Below are 22,196 nucleotides of genomic sequence, written 5' to 3'. Positions count from 1 at the left end.
AGACTGCTGGCTGAGCAGCAGAGCGAATGTTACAGCAATCAAGGTTTTAAAATAAAATCAAGGTCAACCGAGCTGAACAGAACACTAATGAACAAAAGATGCACTTGTTCTGGGAAGAATGGATTTTTCAATCTGAGTTGTCAAAATATCCCCTTTGAGTGTGTCTATAAATGCTGTAGGTGCTTCTGAAGCATCATCAGAGCTGCCAGTTTTGCAGATAGCTGGCATGAAAGAAGTGTGACTAAGACATTCCTGGAACTGATTGTTTCAGCACATGCACAGTGGATTAAAATTTTGCTGCTGCACAACCTCTAAGCAAGAAGTCTGCAAGCTGATGGAGAAGAGTCCATGTGGATGGAGAGCACCCGGAAAACAGGTTATGTTGTATTTAGAGATTTTCAGAATATTAGTGACATATCCTACCACTCTCATACAGAGCGGTCTTTGCTAGAGGCAGAAGTGGAAAGCAACTAAATCGCTGCAATGAGATGGGTGAGTATAGAATAGTGTTTCAGTCTCTTCTTTGCATCAAAATTTCTCCTACATTTGCAGGCATGTCTGTGGGCAGAACAATGAGACCTTGCTTCCTCACGAAGCTACAAACACAGTAGGATTCAGTGCTTTTATCACAGCAGCACTTATAATTAGATTGCATTCCTTTTAGTTCTTAAGAGATTGCATTCTTCTTGGTTCTAAATATTTACCACAGTTCAAGGTTTTCTTAAAGTGGAATTAAAGTAGTTTGCTCTTCATTTTTCTTTTGCAGAGTACAGCCATATAGACTTCAATATATTTCAAGGTTTTTTGGCTGGGATACCGAAGATTTTTCAGTGTTCAAAAGTTACAAGTGGTTCTATTAAATTCCTCTCTGCACTCAAGTAATTTCTATGAAATGCAGAAATTTCTAAAAAATAACACTCTATCACTTCTGAATGATGCACAACAAAAATATGTGTACTCTGTAAATTATGAACATTTATACTACTAGTTTCATCTAGTTCACCTATAAATCTACGATGCTTTTTTATGGGTAGCAAAAGACATTAGCTTGTTAGCTGTAGTCATCATGCTCCTTTGATTCCTTTTAAAGTACTTTTCACTTAGGTTCTTCTGCCTTTCCCTCTTAGAGTACATTTCTGATGATTAAATCTTTCATACTCTCTTGTACTCTCTGCCATCTCCATCAAAGTACTAATGGAGCACTTTCAGTTCACTTGCCTTGATAGGGCAACTTGCCCTGTAGGACAAGAGGCATAGCTCTTGCTGATTTGTCTGTCTGGCTTTAAAAGCTTGTGTTTGGTCTCAGAGCCAGTGAATCTTTTGTGCAACAGTTGTAATATGGGTGATTTTGGACACTGCATAGATTTCTGTTATTGTTCTTTACGTGGATATAACACTTATTTTGTTGGGAAGCTTAATTCAATATTTGTATGATGCTTTGAAACTCTTAGATGCTGTGGAGAATAAATTATTGTTCATTTATCACATGCCACATTGTAGTGAGTAACTTACAGTAGTCTAAACACCCTTTATTACCAATTCATTTAGAGCTAAAAATCTGTGCACCATTCTAGGAATTTGGTCTACCTTATGTGACTTTTTCCTAATTTTTAATTAGACAATAAGATCAAAAAGTATAACTATTTTATAAAATGCATGCATTTTTTCATGTTTAATACTTTCTAAAAGCTAAAAAAGGTCTTAAAGCTAAGTGATTTTTGTTAGCCATACCTCACAGAAAGTATCTCCAAACCACCCTATATTTCATTAATACTGTGAAAAGGATTTATGCTTGAGAGGAAATGGGAATTTACCTTGGAGATAAATCTGGGCAACTGATATGACTTCTGTGGTCTCTTCCAGTCTTGTTTTCTTATTAATGAAGACTATCCACTTGTCATTATTTTTATTTTATTATATTTTAATTTAATTTTTATTTTATTTTAATAATAAGCTTGCCCTTCTATAATAGATATTTGCAGTTTGCTTTATATGTACATGACTTATTAAACACATACCATTAAGTTTTTATTTGTGTGAGTGAGTGGTACATACACATACATACACAGCAATATATATTCTGGGCTCTAGGAGATAATAGAACCTGTGGTGGGCTGGTACTAAATCTCCTGATTTTTGAAAAAGGGAGCTTACTCACAGGCTACTTCACAATTCTGTGGTGTCTCAGATCAATTTTTGAGGTGTTTTTTTAGAAACTCCTTGCCTTGGTTAGGGAGACTTCTCATCTCCAAGCTAGAGGAAACATGCTCAAAAAGTGTTTCATGTGATACCAGAGCGGATGGCAAATTCAGAGTGCATTGTGGTGGTTGTTGCAAGTGTCATCACACACAGAGTTATTATGGTGCCTTTTAGTTTCTCGTGTGTGCTGACAGTCTTCCTGCACCTCTCCTACTGCTGTGTAGCAAGGCATGTGAGAGTTTATTGCATTGAACTATTGATTGTAGAAAAGATTTTAAAATCATGTCTTTGATTAGATGTTTCCTAACTCCAGACAATAAACTCAGGTTGTTGTGCAATGTTCAGATTAAAACCTAGAGATGCTAAATCCAAAACATGGCTGCTTATAAATTAAGCTGAAGTGGTCATTATGAGAGGCCTCTGCACTATCAAATCTGGTGAGAAGCTTCATGCTATTAAGGATGGTAGCAGATGTGGATTCATACATTAGAGAGCTCTTCATATTATGTGCCTCCTCATAAGGCTTCCTGTTTGCTTTTGAGATCTCAGTGGGGAAGGAAAGATGGAAAAAAAAAGTGGTACAACCCTGCAATTTATACTTTGACTTCATTCCCTTGTCACAATAATACAGAGGCAATTTCATTCTCGGTTTCATCCTTACTTCCACAATGGCTTGTGAGATAGGGCAATTGTTTGTGCTCACCATATTTGTGAGAGCACTTTTGTTGTATAAGCATGGAGTATTTTATTATATATTACTGCAGTCTCCTGACTGATTTCCCTGAAAGAAGAGCAGGCAGACTGGAGTGGGACTACTCTGAATAAGGAATGAATAAGTCACCTGTTTTTCAGGACACAACTACTACAGTAGTTGTTTAGTTTATCAATATGACAATAAAACAAACAGTGGTTTTTAGAACACCACACCAGCTAACATAGAATCTCCTTCACCAAAAACCAACACTGTCTATTTTTCCATTTAAAGTAGGAGGGTGGCTATAATGAAAACCTTCAACTTGTCAGTGGGAAGGTTCTTCAAGGCATTAGGTAGAGTAGCTCTACTGTGAGCTGTAGGCTGATCTGATCTGGCTAGGCTTGCCTGCAGTTCTTGCACAGCTCAGAAACTCCACTGAAGCCCAAGGAGTTACTATGCTTGCATAGCCCCAGCAACTTTAGGCTTCCTAAATTTAGCACAAAGCTCATCTAATAATTTCAGTTTTTGAAAAAGTGCCCAGATTGCCAATTTTCATACAATTAATATCCTTAATGCTAGCCTTTGTTAGAAATTGGAAGCAAAGAAAGATAGAAAAAGAAAGAAAGAAAAGAAAAACTCACAGAAACACAGGGAATGCATAGGAAATTATCTGACAGGCAAAGCAATATGCATTTATCTTTAGGTATAATTGTGTTTGGGTGTTACACAGGAGCTTCAGTCGTGACTGACACCCTGCTCTGTACTAGATACACTGTAAACACTTAATAAAAGGCAGCTCTGGAGTCATAACAAAGAATTACTGGAGCTTCATGTTTAACTGAAGCACCAAGCACCTTACCACAATCAATTGTAAGAAAGAATTTATAATGTGGTTCAAGAGGACTCTGGATACTCCTAATATAAGACAGAGCACATGGTAGTATTTTAAACTACTTTTATGGTCAAGTATCCAAATGTTATCTATAGTAGGAGATGAAGATAACTGGTTTATTAGTGTAGTAATTGAGACTGAATGATGTGGACAACATAAGAGGGAGGCAAATATATTTTTTTCTCAGAATGCTTAAATGCTTCAGTAACTTTAGTGCATTACTCTACTAACCTCTTCCAATCTGTTAAATATGTATTGAGAAGATAATGAGGCTATATCTTCAGTAACACAAATTATTTAAAGTAAAGCAGTGGTTTAAAGCTAGTTGTGAATTATTTCAAAACCTTTCCCGAAGAAGTTCCCAAGATGAGGGCTGTAGATCACTGTCTGTTTAAGGAAAGAAATTGTGTTAGATTATGCTGGCTTTCTCATGTTTTCAGCTGCTAATTTGCATTAAAATATGACTAAAAATACATGAATTTTTCACAACTATTACTTTGCTGTGGAAGTATTTACTGTATTCTCCAAAGTGTTGCTATGTACCTGTCTTTAGAAAAACCTTCAAGTCACAATGAAATCTCCTCATCCAGACATAAATGATAGTCTAAGAAGAGCTGACAGTCTCTTCTCTGGCATTTACCTTGCAGGCTGTGCATTAGTGAAAGGATGCCTCTTTACCTGCCCTACAAATAGCAGATAGAAATGTTCCAGAATGATTTTGATTTCTCCTTTAAAGGTGACTGAAGTATTTTCAATGTAATTGCAATAGCTTTTGATAATATTACTATAATTCACTTTCTGTGCATTTTTTCAATATAGAGCTTCTCCTATGCATCCATGGATTGCCTATGAAATGGTCTAAACTGAATTAAGAAGAAAAACTGAAGCTAGATATGGTAAAGAAAGGAATCAACTATAATACTGTTACGTTAATGAAATTTGAAATTTGGTTTAGCAAAAAGATATTCTCCTTTAGCAAGGCTTTTCTTTCTTTACATGCACTTAAATGATGCACCTAGACAATTATTTAGCCCTAGAATAACAGAATCTGCTGAGTTGGAAGGGACTCACAAGGATCACCAAGTCCAGCTCTTGGCCCTGCACAGGACACCCCAAAAGTCACACCATGTGCCCACGAGCATTGTCCAAACACTTCTTGAACTCTCTCAGGCCTGGTGCTGTGACCACTTCCCTGGGGAGCCTGTTCCAGTGCCCAAACAGCCACTGCGTGAAAAACGTTTTCCTGATATCCTAAAACAGCCCTGACTCAGTTTCAGGCCATTCTCTTGGGTGCTGTCACTGGGCACGAGAGTGAAGCATTTGTACCTGCCCCTCTGCTTCCCCTCCTGGTGGTGTTGAAGACCACAATGAGCTCTTCTCTCAGTCTTCTTTTCTCCAGGCTGAGCAAACCAAATGACCTCAACTTCTACTCATAATTGCTTATCAAATTGTTTCATTATGCAGCGCAGATTAATAGAAATCAAGATATCACAAAAGAAATTTCTAAAGGTAGATAGTGTCTTAAGCACATGTTAAGACTACAAACGATATAGGGATGTGAGGCTGTAAACTTCTGAACATCTTCAATTTGTTTTGATGTCTGTATAAACACGTATTTCCATTTTTAAAATCTGCTTGTTGTTTTAATAAAATTAAAATAATTAACTCATGGTCAAGCCAAAAATGCCTTTAATTCAAACTATAATTCTATATTTTTAGCTCTGTTAAGTAAGAAGATACTGTCTCTTTTCTGCCAGTGCACCTTCATCTTCTTTTTCACATGCATTAAGATTAGGAAAGACTTTCCTTGCATTTCTGGAAAAGAAATATTTTCTTCAGGTTTTTACAGCTTCTCATAGGAAGATGGATCATAATTTTCATGTGACCCCTTCTCCCTCAGAGAAATACCCATGAGTATCAACAATCCCAGTAGAAAATCACACGTTTTTCTTTATAAACCTGAGACTTCCTCCAGTAACAGAGCTGTCCATTATCTGGCATTTCATTCTGTGCATGTGATCATAAAACCTTGTTTGGTCATAATTTGAAATACATTGCATTTGTCTTTCCTGTGTTGTCCTCATATTTAACATTCTAGAGATTTGGATGGAAATTCTGCTATAGAAGATTTTTAGAGCTCCACCATGAAGAGGATGAGGGAAACCAAAAATATAAAAGGGAAACAATATTTTAAAATGGTAGGTTTTTAGGCATGAAGAAGCCTGATTTTCACTTTTCTATATTATTCAAGATTTGCATGTCCTTTTTCAAGTTGGCTCATTTTCTTCTGTGGTCCCAATTGATCACTTTATTGGATGCCATTTGATCCCACCAGTGTTTGAAATTCTTAATTATCCTTTCTAGCTTTCTGACATTGTGTTTTCCCTCTTGACATTCACATACTGTAAATATAGCTCTATCCAGGATGAATTCCATTTAGCAGACATTGCTTGACAGCTCTAGTAAATTCAGAATGATCTATTCATTCATCAATATGTGTGTACAATTTCCATTAAGCTCAATAAAATTTGTGTACAGCTGTAATAACTGGAATCTTTTAGCACTGTAGTATCTTTCTAATTGTCAGAGAGGTTTCACCAGTTGGCTGAGATATCTCTCTACTTTTTAAGGCTTTGGGAGTGTTGAAGTGGTAATTGGCACTGGTGAGGCTGCATTTCAAATTCTTCACCTGGTTTTGGAGCCCTCACTACAAAAAAGATATTGAGGTGATGGAGTATTTCTAAGAGAAGGGCTGGGGAAGGGTCTACAGAGTAAATCATATGAGGAGCAGCCAAGGGAAGTGTTCAGCCTGGACAAAAGCTCAGGGGAGACCTTACCACTCTCTACAACTCCCTGCAAGGAGGGTTGTAGCCAGCTGGGGGTTGGTCTCTTCTCCCAAGTATAAAAGCAATAGAATAAGAAGAAATGGCCTCAAATTGTGACAGTGTTAGATCAGATAGTGAGAAAAATTTCTTCATGAAAAGGGTTGCCAAGCATAGGAACAGACTGGCCAGGGAAGTAGTGGAGTCACCACCCTGGAAATATTTAAAAGGTGTGTGGATGTGGCACTTTGGGACATGGTTTAGCAGTGGCCATGGCAGTGCTGGGCTAGTGGTTGGACTTGACAATCTTAAAGATTTTTTCCAACCTAAACAATCATGTGATTTTATGATTTGAGAAATAAAAATAAGGAACATGTAATTTTCTTATGGCAGTAGCTTTGATGGAAGATCCTCCTTCTGCACCTCTTGGCCAGTGTGCCTGTCCCAGCCTGCTTGACACTTTCCTAACTTCTACAGTGGAGTGCATGTCCCTGCTGACCCAAGCTGCAAACACTTGACAGTTGCAGGATAGGGGTGCTAAAGCTTGTAGGTGCCCTGCTGAGACCACAGGCATGTCTCACTGCTTGCTTGGAAACATCCTCACATTTACACTCTGGAACAGAAAGGTTAGGAGGAGTGGAAGTATCTAATAACTTCATATTGTGGCCTAACACAATTTGATCATGTTTTCATTGCAAAGGTTAATATATTCAATTTGGATTTGTTGAATCATATAAAGTAATATTTCACAATATGTTCCAGGAAAAGAAAAGAAAAAAAACCAAAAAACAAAACAAAATAAACAAACAACAACCAAAAAAACCCCTAAAAACCAAAACCAAAACCAACCAAACAACAACAACAAAAAAAACCAAAAAACCAAAAAACAAACAAAAACCCCCCCAAAAACCAAAAAAGAAGAATATATATGGTTAGCTTGTTTTATAGGACTAAAGAATGCCTGAAGACCTTTCTAACGATTTTTGTGTGACAGAATCAGTCAAAGTTAATGATTTTGCAGGCCTGACTTGTGGTTATATTAAAAATAATTGCATTACCCTTGCAGAACTCATTTCTGTTGCTACATATTTAAATATTTTATGCAGTTTTTAAGGACTGATCCTATTCCGAGGTGGGGAAAAACGCAATAATCTGTTCCTTCCATCTCAAACCACAAGGAAATTTTCTACTAATAATCTTTATTGAGATATTCACCAACCAGCCTGCTGAATCTTCATGTTTTGAATTATTTGTTTTATCCTTAATAGATGTGTTTTAAATGCCTACCTACTTGTGGTCAATTTGAGTACATTTTTGAAAACCCCAATCATCATACGCTAAACAAATGTGAAGTTTGAACAACTAAAATCAAGTGAAGGGTTTTGTCCTGTGGAGGACTTAATAAGGTAGGTGATATGCAGGTATATAGGTATAAAAGTGTAAATGTGCAATGAGCAATATGTTTCTTGTTGTGCTTGTTGGAAGAGCCTTAAGAAACAGAAATTTTGTTTGAAAAATAGTCTACTGAGCCTTTAAGTACTTACTCAGAGAAGCTGTTTATTACTAACTCAAGTGAATTATAAAGGGCAATGAATACAGAAAGGGTTTCAAGAACTCAGAATGAAAGTGGTAGAAATTTTTGCATGTCATAGTCAGAAGTTTTTCTTTTTTCCATGAATATCTGCAGTCAGTTTGTGATGCTATATCAGCTCTATCATTTCAGTGGTAGCTAAAGAAAAGAAAATGTAGGTTTGTGAACTTGAAAAAATGTGGGATATACAGCAGGAGGGGAATAGAAGATGTAAACAAGAAAGAAGTTATGGAAAGAGGCAATTTTGAACTAGTTTAGTGTCACTAATTAATATCTGATTCTTAGTTAATTCCCAAAAATCTCACTTATCTTAATGATTACTGGACATCAAAATGTATCTGTGGGTTATAAGGAAAGGGGAGGGCATTGCAAAGAGCTCAGGATGATGCAGGGAAGAGGTAACAGAGTCTCTATGGAAATATTTATTCTTTCAAAACCAGAAATAAGTATAATAAAACATCATTTATAGTGCACTTTCATTTCATATTTGCTGTAGACATATTGGCATTACTTCTATGAAAGCATGTGAAATATTAATATATTAATACTCATTATGGATAAGGCAAGGGAGGGGAAGCCTCAAGGAGGAAAAATTATGGCTGTTGGACAAGATTACAGAAACACTTTTCCCAGGACTGGCATTTAAGCTTTGTCCTGAGCTGTGCTCAAACCTCTAGCCACAGCTCTCCTGGGATATCATATATTACATATGGAGCTTTCAAAGTGACCTAAAAGATAGGCATTGTGCTCCCTCTGAAAGGCAACAGGATTGAGGATCCTAATATCCCAAGGCCTTTCTGAAAATCTCATCTTACGGCCTTAACCATTTCATCACAGTCACTAAATAACAGCAGGTACTTGTTAACACCATGTGTATTAGTCACTGAAAATAATTTATCCCTGCTTAGGGGCTCCTCTAAAGAAATTATACCTCTTCATTTCTCAGCTTTCTCTATATAACACCTGAGAAATAATTGTTTTCATTTTTCTTTGCCTCATTGATTGTAGAATAAATAATCCATGAATAACTCCCTACCCTCATTATTCTGCCATATCTGGTGAGCAATAACTTTCGGTTCAGCTGTTTAAGAGCAACGGCAGGAGGGCTGGAGATGGATGGAAAAGAAGAGCCAGACTCCCATCCCTGCATAAGGCTGGGATATGGCCAGGCTGTCTCCGTCATCTCTTGTAGGTGAAAACCATAGTGATACTTCAATGCAGCTTGCTTCCTGGCTCGCTCTAGGGCTGAGAATTAATTACCGAATGGCAACATCTGCATTAGCGGCTTCCGCAGCCCCAGCTCTCTGCAAGGCAGGATGATGTTCGCTGCCCACCAGATCTAGGGCCGCTCGGAGGACTTGCCTGCTGGCCACCTGTCCAGGCTGGATCTCGGGAAGCCGCGGAGTGCGTGGGAGAGGCGGGGAGGGCGGCAGGAGCCGACCGCGGGGCGAGCAGGGACTCCGCACCTCTGCTCCAGCGGCACCGCCACATCGCCCCGCCGCTTCGCTCCGCAGCCGGCCCCCGTCCCCATTCCCATTCCCATTCCCATCCCCATCCCCATCCCCATCCCCATCCCCATCCCCATCCCCATCCCCATCCCCATCCCCGCTCGCCCTGGCCCCATCCCCGCTCCACCTCCCGCCAGCCCCGGCCCCGATCCCCGCCGCTGTCCTCCGGCTCTGTGCATCTGAGACACGCAACAGAGGACGATCGGTGTCCTGGAGGCCCGAGGGGCGCAGAGGAAGAAGGAGGAGCTGGAGCTGGAGGAAGCGAAGGGAAGGGGAGGGGAGCGCAGGGAAGAGGATTTTCCCGTCTCCCGTCTCCTGTCTTTTCTTTTTTTTTTTTTTTTTTTTTTTTTGAGGGGGAAGGTTGGAGCTGCTAGTGGCAGCGTTTCCTCCTGCTGAAAGATGATGAATACATGAGGAGAGAGGCTCTGAGCCTGTTTCTGTGCTGCGGGAGTGTCTCCCTTCCTCCCTCCCCTCTCCCTGCTTCTGTGTGAGTGTGTGTTTGGCTGCCCGGCTGTGTGTGCGTGTACACTGTGTATATATATATCTGAGCTGGGAGGTTATTGCAAGCTTCTGTCAGCAGCGCTCCTCTGTACAGGAAGAAGGGCTCAGCTGCAGTGGTAGCATCAACAGCAGCATTAGCAGCACCAACTGCTTTAGTCGCCTTTCTTCCTTCCCTTCATCTCCATTTCCCTTCTCCCTCCCTCCTCCCACGCCCTTTGGGGGATTGCTCTTCATAATTTTTTAAAATTATTATTATTTATTTTTCTACTCCACAATCCTTCTTACTTTTTTTTTTTTTTTTTTTTTCCTTCCATCCTTCCTCTGAGAAGGAGGCACAGAAGCACACACGCAAAAAACACAGAGAAATAAGGGAAAGAAAAGTACCGGGACTTATCCTGCTGCTGCAAACCCAAAGATAGCAGACGAAGAGGGGGTTTGGCTCCTACCCCAAGGTAAAGCCCTGCCCCCTTTACCTCCTCGACACCTCCTCCGAGGAAGAGAAGGAGAGAGAGCGAAGGGGGCCGAAGTGAAGAAAAGCAGGTCTTCTGCGGCTGGCATTTGGAGTACAGGGAGCCAGGAAGTGAAGGATGGCTGTGGTTACCCAAGCTGGCTGCAGGGCAGCTCTCTTCCTCTGGATTTTCATCAGCATTAGCTGCAGAGCCAGGACTGCTCTGCCTGCATCTCGTAAGTACCCTTTTCTAAGAAACATGCACAATTTCAGCTCTGAAATGAGCCAGAAGGAAATTCCCACAACTCTGTGAGGCGGATTATTTTTGCTTTGGTGATGAATATCGTGTTTGATTGTGTTTCATTTTTCTTTGTATGCGTATGTGTGCACTGAGGTCTGATACTGTTTGCAGTGCTCCCCATCAGATCTTCCTTGGTGATTTCAGTGGTAGCTGGTGTGGAAAGTTGAAAGAGACCTGCTCTGTGATATGATCTTGGTTCTGCAATGGAGTCAGAGGGGGAAAGGAACCAGAGGCTGTTCAAAGTTTAGAGATAGTTTTTGTTTGGCCGGTCGGTTTTGATTTGTTTTGATTATTCCTACCTTCCTCAGAAAGGATGCAATTTTCATTGGGAAAGTACTTCACTTCCACAGTTTTGTGAGGGAAACGAGGAAATGTGAGCAGTTTCCATAACTAGTGTTTTATCGAGGACCAGCAAGAGAAAATTCTGTCTCATTTGAAGAGGAAAGAATGATGGTGGGATGATGAGAGGGAACTGAGCCAGGACAGTTTTTCTTGAGAGTGAAGTTTTGCTGCCCATAATAGAATGAGCAAAGGTATTTTAGAGGAGACCACCAATTGCCCTCCCAGCGAGGCAGAAATAGTAGAGAAATGATCAAGCATCTGCTGAAATGCTGAACTTCAGACCAGAGGAGTGTAGAGCACCTGTACAGAATCCAATTCTGCTATCAGTATAAAAATGACAGCATATTCGTTGATTCCGTGGATATTAGATCAAATCTTTAACATTGCACTGAGCTGTAGTTTTAAGCAAAACATTTTGCAAGTAGACGTCAGTATTAAGTTTTTAGTTGTTTCTCTTCAGACCATGTAAAACAGTTGCCAATTGCCAGGTATTTTTGAAATGCATACTGAAATGAAAGAGTGTATTTTTATAGCATCATCATCATCATACTGCTGGCTTGATCGGCTGTTTATAGAGGAAGGAAGTGTCCTGAAATGTCATGGATAGATGTGCTGGGATTGTATAAATGTGAATGGAGATTAATTATACTGACCAAGCAGGGAATTGCCATAGAATGTAATGTATATACTGCATAGAGATATATGTAGATAATTCTATTTATTTATTTATTTATTTGTTTAATTGTTTCCTTGGAGGCAGGAATGAACAATGCAATGATTAGGGGATTGGAGCACTGCTATGCTTTCTTAGTGGGTTTCTATCTATTATCATCTAATACCTATTGAAAAACAAGAGTTATTCCAGGATTTATTTGCACTTGTATATTTGTTTGTGTGTCACCAAATTTGCACAGCTATGTCTTCATTATTATTTAGGTCTCAGAGGCTGTAGGACATTCCGTTGTTTTCCTGCCTTTGAATTAGGAGAAGTATTGATCCTGAGGTTTAGTTTTGACCAGCTGTATTATTTTTCTTAGGAATATTATTTCTTCATGGTCATCTCTCAGGCTCTGCATAACAGGAATATATGGGGGCAAGGGTTCATGATTTAGGTGTCAGAAATCTGTTCTTCAAAAACAGTCCCTGCTTTTCTCTAAAGGGTTTTGGAGCTTTTTGTTTTTGTCACTCAGCAGCTAATGGCTGTAGTTTGACTTGAACATTACCTACAGTGGGTTATCTGATTTCCCAACAAACAAATCTTTAACTTTTGAAAGAAGTCTGTTGAGAAGTTAATGGTTGCAGTAACATCATTATAGACAGAAATTCCAGGAATACAGGATATATATAATCTTAATTACGATTTTCAATTTGCAATTCGAAGATTTCTTTATATTAATTCACCTTCCAAGACCTTATACATTATACTCCTTATGTAGTCAGTGGCATTTAATTTTACTTCTGACTCACTTCTGAAAGTGAAATGCAGCTAGATTTGTTTACTGGAAACATAAATATAGCGAGAAGTACACATCAGCCTTAAATTTACAAAAGGGTTGTTCACATTGCAGTACATGCTGAAAGTTTTTGTAAAGGCTCACAGGTGCTTGGGAAGTGGTACCACAGTGGGAACTCCAGTGCTGTGTCACAGTGTTTTGGGGCACCACTGTGCTGGTTATTCGGTTGCATGCTTTGCTATGCAAACTGGTCACTGTACTTTGTCGCTGTGCCTTATTTTCCGGGTTTGTTTGTAACTTTGTATGCAACTGATTGTGAATGGGATTGGAGAATTTTGTTCTCTGTTTACAAGATGATGTACCTAGTCTTCATCCTTTTTTTTCTTTTTCTTTTTTTTTCTTCTGTTGATTTTGGACCTCATATTGGGAATACTTCTGAAAGAATGAAAGCATGTGTGAAATGCAACTTTGATGTAAAACTTATTTCCAACCACTATTTCATTTTCTCCTCCATTGTTACTTTATGTTTTGGTTTTGAAGTAATTAACAACATCAAATTTATTCTTTACAGTATTTTTTAGGAAGTATGCAAGACATATGTTGTACAGTGAATTACAAATCCCTAAATATGAGCTTTCTATTCAGTATTTTCTTACAGTCTCCTTGTGCTGGCATAGAAAAATGTACTGTTTTCAGAAAGAATAGAATTGAACATTGCTTATGTGAATATACTGTATCTCAAATGTTTGTTTACCTTGCAAAGTAAATCCATCTCTGTCGTTAAAATGGAATCTCTCAGTAATACTGATTCAGAAGTGATTGTATTGAAAGCTTTTAATCTCATTCAGTTTTATCTCGAGATGAAGTGGGTGTTGAAAGCCCATCCTGTAGTATAATAAACATACATTGTGATACAATATCACATACATTAATGCTCAGATCTTACTGTCAATTCTTTTCATGGTCATGTTTTGTACCCTGGCAATAAATTCTTCATATTCCTGCAGTATTTTTATTTTTTTTTTTAATAAGCGTGGAGGAATGAAAACACCCTTCTGGAATCAAGGCTAATGAACAGCTCAGCCAGGAGAGGTCATCACAAGATAAAAAGTAACACGGAAAATACAAATTTAGTGCTTTATAGTCTTTTACGTGGCTAAGATGGAATGATAAGAATATGAATATGGGTACACTAACTCTCATTTGTATTCCTGTTAAAAACCCAAACACACAAAGCAGCAACCTTGTTACTTAAAAAGAGTGTTAAAGGTATTAATTATCGGATTGTCTCCTTCTCTGTGAAAAGAATTCACTTTACAACTAATTCTCTTTCATTGCTAAGGTTTTTTTGTTTTTTTTTCATTGTGTCTTTTTTTATGCAATGCAAACCTGATCACCACAGAGCTATTAAACTGTCTATTTCTGATACTTGTCTTACTTTTGTCTTGGGTCCCATAGCACTGCTCAAGTTGAAGTTTGAACCCATTTTACGAGACTTAATGCAGAAAACAAATGGGGGTCATGCATAGTAAATAATTAGGATATATAACAGAAAAAATATGCATCTTTTACATTTGGCACCCATATTTTCCAGGGAACAGTATTGAAAAGGAATAATGTCCATTTTGAAAGATCAAGGCATTGTACAAGAAAGTCCTTTTTAAGAGGCCAGGTTGGATTGAGCTCTGAGCAATCTGGACTGGTGAAAGGTGTACGCCTGTGTTGGGCATATGACATGTCATATATTCTGTTAGATTCACATTTGGGCAATAGTTATCTTTTAGATAATGTCTCAGACATAATGATATTTTTGGAAATCTGGTCAGTTTTTTTTTTTAATGTGATAACTGATTAATATTTCTTAGTTTAGGTTCTGTTGTCGTGAGGTTAACTCAGAGGTCCCACAGAATTTGGTTTCAAGTATACCAAACCATTTTCATTTTTAACATTTAATAATTTTTCTTACCTTTGAGGTCAAAGCACTTAAAAATATACTAAACTTTTAATTTAAGGGCCTAGCTTTCTTTTAAGTTCATGGAATTTCATAACATTAAACATGCTTTCTCTTTTGTTCTTCTAGAACACTTTAGCTGTACATTAGAACAAAATTTGCATCCATCATTGTATAATTGTATTATTATTTAGGTGCTATTCATCATTGTTTAACAAAATTCACGTTCAACAGACAAGTGACAGTTTTAACAACATTGCACTGAGCTACTGAGTTAGTTATTATTTAACAACATTGCACTGAGTTACTCATCGTGACTCAAAATAAATTGGCTTTTTCTTGAGCAATATGTTAACTTATATGTGAATGAATGATATAATATCAAATAGTCTGCTGTGACTTCAGAATTGGTGACAGCAGCTAGAGCCTGTCAGTGCTGAAAATCCATTTTCAAAGAGTCTTTAACTTTTGTGTATGCAACATTGCACAAAACCTGATTGCAAAAATTCATCTAGATACAGCAAGTCTGATTCAAAAGTTGGTGTCAGTGGGCATCGAATCAATTGTAAATGTCATTGAACTACTGTTTTAAAAACTGGCTTCTGCTTGGGCTGTTTTTGCTTTGCTAGTGTGCTTAGATTTTTGTGTTTTTTTTCATTCTGGTGCAGTAATATGAAATAAGGCATGAAAAGTTCCTTATTAAGTAGTCCAGTCTAAAAGAAAGTTTGAAGGTGACATTAAAGATTATGAATTGAAAACTTGTTTCTGGATATTGGCTGTTTCTTTTGCAAGGAGATGAGAAATATTTTTTATTTTCTCATTTTATTTTTATTTTTTTACTCAAGTACTTGTAACACAGGAGACTATTTTGGTTGTCGCAGCTGTGATAGGAAATTATTTCTATATAATGCATTAGACATAAGACTGTACCTCTTCTTGAATAACTCTCATTACAATGGATCTTTTGCAGACAGTAGATTTTCCTATAGAAGTTCTTCAGGACTTTTAACTTGGATCTCTAAGGCTTTAAAATCTCATGAAATCTTGTCAGATTTCATGTTTAGTATTTATCACAATATTTAGGATTTTTTAAGACTGTAATACTTTTCATGCTTGGGACAATAACAAACTATGCACAAACCATGGGGGAGTTTCTGCATTTTCTTTTTCTAGATTTTCAAAAGGTAATTTTGCTGTGAGTGATCAGACTTATATGTCAAAATAAGATAACTGGTTAAATTTTGAGGTATTCTCCCACCCTTGTCTATGTCCTGAATAGCTGTCATGCTCATCCTACAAAAGTGCAAATGTGTTCCAGTCAACTAGGAAACATCACCTAGGAAATGTTAAAGAAGCAACTTGAGTCTTATTAATCAGATGAAATAATGAGCGACTTTGCAAATTTATTAGTCTTAAAAATTTTAAATAATTTAAAATTACAGCATTACTTCCAAAATCCATATAGAGATGAGATCCTTCTTTAAAAGATCAGGAAGACCTGTAGGATAAAGAGAGCAGTCCATTAGCTTGTGCCTTCTTGCACTGAAGGAAATGGAAGTTGTTCCACAGATTTTAGGAACAGTGTGGTTATGTTTTTTGTCAGTGAGTTCATCATTTAGTCCATTAGTATCAGATACTAGAAATGATTAAAAGGTTCTTTAGACTTCAGCCTTTGAACTAACAGTGATTTTCTTTGTATTGCACTTAATTTATCCAGCTACTTCATTGGCATTGCATAGGTAGATAATCTGAGATCACCAGCTAATTGCAGAACATGTTAAATCTCTAAATTTGGTGATGTAGAAAATTGCAGTAATCAGTAATCAATTCTTTTGAGCCACTTACAGTTCCAACTATGAAGACATCATAGATATTATAAAAGAATTCTCAAGTCCTATGCTGAACATTTACAAAGAACTTGGGCACTTGGTTTTGATAGCTCTGCAATTTTAAAAGATTTTTACGAAGCTGAGACCTTTCCTACCTCAGAAATTGTCTCAGTATTAATTCACTGTAGCAGGAGCAGCCTTTTCTGATTGGGTCTTTTAGGTTGAACAGCAGATAATTCAGAGCAGAAAAGGATATTGACATTCACATTTACCTCTTTCCTCTGCCTAAAAAAAGGCTAGAGATTTTTTGACTTTCCAATCTCCTGGTGGAGAGATGGTTCTTTCAGACATTTAACTTAAGCAAGCCGTCATGCTAAGTCCATTGAGGGACCAGCAAACTTATTTACACTTACAGTTCATTATTTGATGTTAATATTTATCACCATTTGAAATATTTATCAATTTTTTTTTAAGCTGTGTATGAACTCCAAAAATATGTTTTAAATAAATGAGTGACTAAAATCGACTCAGCATAGGTAGGAGCTTTGTTGCCAGTTTTGCATTTGTATTGGTAAAAGCTCAAGTTGGATTACAGCTTTCAATGTATAAATAAAATAAGCAGTTAAAAATATTGTTCTAGAAGCCAGAAAGCATTTGAACTTTTCTATCCAAAGGATTTTCTGTCCCACAAACAAATGTGATATTTTAGAATGAACATTTATTATTTGTATCTACAATATTTAAGTCCCAACTTAAAGAGAAAATAATTTTTTTCTTGTAGAAATTTAATGACTGTCTAAATATAACATAAACATTCTGTTTGATTTTGTAGAACTGATATATCATCACCTAAATATTGATAAAAATGTCTCTTATTGATTGCTTAATCATCTTGGGTACTTAAACAGTGGTATTGACTGTGAACCCAATGAAAACCTGGAATTTATAGGGAGGTGATACAAAAAATACGAGCTGAGGAGACTGCAAGAGTCCATTTCCATAAGGGGAAACAGAAAATCTGTGATGGAAGGTTTGCCAGAGAAGAAAATGAAGAATTATTGTCTAAGGGCCTAATGCAATGGAGTAAAACACAGCAGGGAGGGCAACCTCAATATATTTAATGTTTTCATGTTTTACATACTGGTTTTAAGTATCACTGGTGTAAAGTTCTTGGAACACACTTTGAAATGCAATTAAATTAGGATGTGCTTTACTTAGTTAATGGAAATGAAGGAATACTGTGGTTCAGGAGAAGCAAAAAGAAAAAGCAACAACAAAAAAAAAGCCACCAAAACCCTAGCATAGCAAACCAACACACAGGAAAACAGAAACCCTAAATTTACATCCTGTTGACTCAGGTTTCAAACACAGAAACCTTATTAGGATCTTTAGATTCTGCCCACATTTTCTGTGAAACATAGGAAGAAACATATTTTCCCTGAATACAGGTAAAAATTCAAATACCTGAAAAAACCAAAAAAAACCCAACCAAACAAAAAAAAAGTTAATTAATTAATTTTAAACAGTCAGAGATTAAAACTAGTGGCATCCACCATTCTTCTGGGCTATGGAAAAAAAAGGGAGAGGGATGTGCTGAAGAGACTGAGGTTGTTTCCCACACAATATTTATTTTTCTTCTGAGGAATGGAGTCACAGGGTGTAGTTTGCCCTGTCCACAGCATTAGCATTGCATTAGGAAAAGAGGGAGGTATTGTGAGAAACAGAGTCAGAAGCATATCCTCTACAGGGCAGGCTTTGCTGGATACATACTCCCAAGCAATCTGTACTCTCTAATGTTCTTTCCTTTGGTTTTACATCCAAGAAATTATGCTAGTGGGCATACTGTCAGTTATATGATGAATGTCCTACCTGCTTTTTCCCTGGTACAGCCAAGCTGTTAGAAATGATAGCAGAATTCCCTCTAGATAAGAAAAGGTATCCATTACTGTTCCAACCATTTTCCAACAAATATACACCAGCAGATCGAGCACTCATTTGCTTCTGCTCCTAATTCATTTGCCATTTTTCACATGCCTCCTTTCTGATTTTATTAATCATCTTACTCCCTACCCTATGCCCTCTCCCTGCCCTTTCCTCCAGCAATAAACTGACTCCACTGGCTTCTCTTTGATTCTCACTGTATTGAGTAATTTCCTGAGCCTGAAACTAAGGGAGATTGTCTTCATTGATTCCTGATTAATTCATCTGTTTGTGAAAGCTAGGTACACAGGTAATAATTCAATTGAAATTCCTTCACTGCTTAATTGCTGTGCCATAATCCTGGCCTGTTAAATCAGATAATCAGATATTACAAATGAAGTTAAGATTTACTTTTTCAAAACACCATTATTAGAATATAATTATAAGGAATGTTTTTTGTTAACTCCATTTATAATATTCATAAAAAGGAATTTTAGACTTTAGGTCAGTACATTGCATAGGTTTTATTCATGTGGAAAAATTGTTTTGGAGGAATTCTATGAGTGAATTATGCTTCCAAATCTACATGTTCCTGACTTGTAAAGCCAGAAAGGATCCATCCCAGCTACAGTTATATGGTAGATTGTATTACTACTTCTTTCTGCTTTACAGACCATAGAATCAATGAACCAGGGAACGGTTTGGGTTGGAAGAGATCTTTAAAGGTCATGTAGTTCAATGTCACCCCACAGCCAGGGACACATTTCACCAAATCAGATTCCTCAATACCTTTTCCAACTAGACCCTAAACAGTTCCAGGGATGGGATATTTGCAGCTTCTTTGGGCAGTCTATTCCAGAATTAATTCCTTTTGTGTAATCTAAATCTGCCCTCTTTATTTTAAAAATGTTCCTCTCATACTATCAGTACATGCTCTGGGAAAAAGTATTGCTTTATCTTTCTTGTAGGCCCCTTTTAAGTATGGAAAGGCTGCTATGTAAGGACTGCCTGGAGCCTTTTTTTCCAAGATAAACCATGTCAACTCTCTCAGCTACTCTTTATGAAAGGGAGAAGCCCTCTGACCATTTCCATGGCCTCATGTCAACAAACTCCAACATGTCAATGTCTTACTCCTGCTGGGGGCCCCAGAGCTGGACTCAGTGCTCCAGGTCAGGTCTAGGGACAGCGGAATAGATGGGCAGTGTGACCTTCCATGACCTGCTGGCCATGCTGCTTTTTATGCACTCCAGGATCCTAGTGGCTTTCTGGGCTGTGAGTGCACATTGCCGGCTCTCACATAAGTTTTCATCTGCCAATATCCCCAAGCCCTTCTTTGCTCTCAATCCATTCATCCCCCAGTTTGTATTGCTGCTGGGCATTGCCCCAACCTAGGTGATGGACCTTACACTTGGATTTGTTGAACTTCATGAGGTTCACATGGGACCACTCCTCAAGCCTGTCTGCATTTCTCTGGATGGTGTCCTTTCCCTCACTCATATCAACAGCACCACTCAGCTTGATTTCATTCCACAAACTAGCTAAGGGTACACTCAACCCCATAGTCTAGGACATTAATAAAGAAACTGTACTTATCCCAGTACCCCTGAATGACAACACTCATCTCCATTTGGATCTCCATTCGGACTTTGAGCCATTGACTCTTTGGGCATGGCTGTCCAGTCAATCCTTATACATCTAACAATTCATGTGTCAAATCCATATTTCTCCAATTAAGAGACAAGTGTGTTGTGTAGAACTGTGTCATTGGCCAAGTAGGTTACATCAGAAGCTCTTCTCTCATCTACCAATAGACTCATTCCTTTGTAGGAGGCCACTGGTCTTGACAGGTATGATTTGCCTTTCATGGCACCATGTTTACTCTCCCTAACATACCTTCTGGCCATTCATATTCTTTGGCAGAGCTTCTAGGAGAAACTGTTTCTTGAACTTCCTAGGCAAAGAGGCTGACTGATTGACAGTTCTCAGAGTATCCATTTTTACATTTTTACATTTTTATCCATTTATTTTATAAATGGGTGTGATGTTTCCCCTTTTCCAGACACGGGATTTTGCTTGACTGTCCTGGCATTTCAGAGGTGATAGATAGCTGCTTATATCTGCCAGTTCCCTCAGGGCCTTGGGATGCCTCTTATCAAGTTCCATTTACTTGTCTATGTTCAGGTTCCTCAGATGGCTGTGAATCTGGTCTGGTCCTATGATAGAGTTTCTGCCTTTATATTCAGGGTCTTGAAGGGATGTGAGAAATTCAGTTGGCAGGGAAAACTTGAGGAAAAATGTTGTTGAGCACATCAGACTTCTCCATGTCAGTTGTCATCAGATTCCCTGTCTCATTTTTTCAGAGGGGTACAGTTTCTTTTGTCTTCTTTCCAAAGTCACAGATTTGTCAAGGTTTTGCCACATTTCCTCCTGGCACTGAATGTCCTGGTCTGGAGCTATGCTCTTTACCCTAAGTTCATGACTTCAAACGTGGTCACATTGAAATGCCTAATGCTTCCTTTTACCAGCTGACTTAGTTGTCCCAAGCTTTTGACGTGTAAACGTCAAGTAATCTTCAGCTTCATAGACTATGCATTTTTCTGCAGTTCAAACAATAAAGATGTTAAACAATGAAGGACTAGAAACCACTAATTTCCTTTGTTATGATTACATTTTGAGATATTTAGAGTGCCACATTTACAGTAATTTTGAATATTGGTTAAAATAGTGTAGGCTGCCATTCAATTGCCTTCAGAAATCAAAATACTTATTATTTCAATGTATGCAGAAACAGACATAAATGCATATATTTGCAAATTCCTTACAATCCAATCTTGTATTCACAGAAAAAAAAAAACGAGAAGAAGCCTTCAGAAGATCAGGATACTTTAATAATGTCTACTTTTTTAAAAGCTATGTTGATTTTCAGTAATTGCATTTACAGCATTTAAATTTTTATTAATCAGGTTCTATTATTTTGTGTAGCAGCAATGTTAGTTGGAGTGGCTTGTAAAAGTGCAGGTCATCTTTTCAGCATCTGCACTCCACAATTTCTTTCAGCCTTCTGGAATTTCCTTGGGTTTTCAAGGTTATTGGAAATCAACAATAATCAGCAAAGACCGTCTCAGTTACAGCTTGCCCTGCTGGTTGAAACTGTCTAGCCTTGTTAACCTCTGCTTAACATCTTCCTCAGCTTTTATTAGAATGTAAATTGTTTTGTTGCCACTTTGGGATCTAACTATGCAGTCTTGTTTGTTTTCCTAACACTGTATGTTTTTGTCTTTTCTATGTGATTGGCAAATTCATCACTTATATGTAGCAGTCTTTTGCTATGGCTTCTTTTGCTCCTCAACTCCTCTCTCATTTCTTAAAGAAACCCCCAAAACACAAAACCCAACACCCACAAACCCAACACTGTGGTTTTGTTTTCTAATAATAGTTCTTATGATTTCTGTGCATAGACAAATTAAACCTTATAATTTTTTGCTTATAATTTTAATGTATCCTGGTCCTTACTCTTGCTTCGAATCAAAAGAAAAACTTCATTTGGATTTTAGGGATTTTAGGCATTCTCTGAATTCTTAATTTAACAACTTGTTGTATCACTAAGGCCAGTCTCATAGAAATGCCCCTCACAGTCTTCACAGACATATTTTTCTTTATTTATAGAGAATAGTTAGTTTCTTGAATTCTTGATGTTATAGAGAATATTTATTTTCTGAATTTGAAAATCAATTCTCTTCTGTT

General features: G+C 37.7%; 1 protein-coding gene and 1 long non-coding RNA gene across 4 annotated transcripts in view; one reads left to right on the top strand and one right to left on the bottom strand.

Moving 5' to 3' along the window:
* Positions 1 to 348: 348 nt before the first annotated feature.
* The window catches only part of CNTNAP2 (contactin associated protein 2), a 1,082,030-nt gene continuing 1,060,182 nt past the window's right edge, over positions 349 to 22,196 (top strand). The window contains exons 1-2 of one of the 3 annotated variants that reach the window (XM_088167403.1): positions 349 to 492; positions 10,537 to 10,891. In XM_088167403.1, the coding sequence (XP_088023529.1) occupies positions 10,795 to 10,891 (97 nt within the window). In that variant the 5' untranslated portion in view covers positions 349 to 492; positions 10,537 to 10,794. Of the gene's footprint in view, positions 493 to 10,058; positions 10,892 to 22,196 lie in introns of those variants that run through there. The other 2 variants (XM_088167401.1, XM_088167409.1) reach the window with 2 other exon arrangements.
* On the bottom strand, positions 8,145 to 9,659 carry LOC148225215 (uncharacterized). Its single transcript, XR_015804646.1, has 2 exons — positions 9,235 to 9,659; positions 8,145 to 8,336 (listed from the first exon to the last, which is right to left on the bottom strand). It is a non-coding gene; the product is annotated as an uncharacterized LOC148225215 (long non-coding RNA).

The sequence above is a fragment of the Sturnus vulgaris genome, chromosome 1 (genome assembly GCF_052056855.1).
Source record: "Sturnus vulgaris isolate bStuVul1 chromosome 1, bStuVul1.hap1, whole genome shotgun sequence".
In the NCBI taxonomy this organism is placed as follows: Eukaryota; Metazoa; Chordata; class Aves; order Passeriformes; family Sturnidae; genus Sturnus; species Sturnus vulgaris.
Note: the sequence above shows the minus strand (reverse complement) of the source record. Positions and strands in the feature narration are given on the sequence as shown.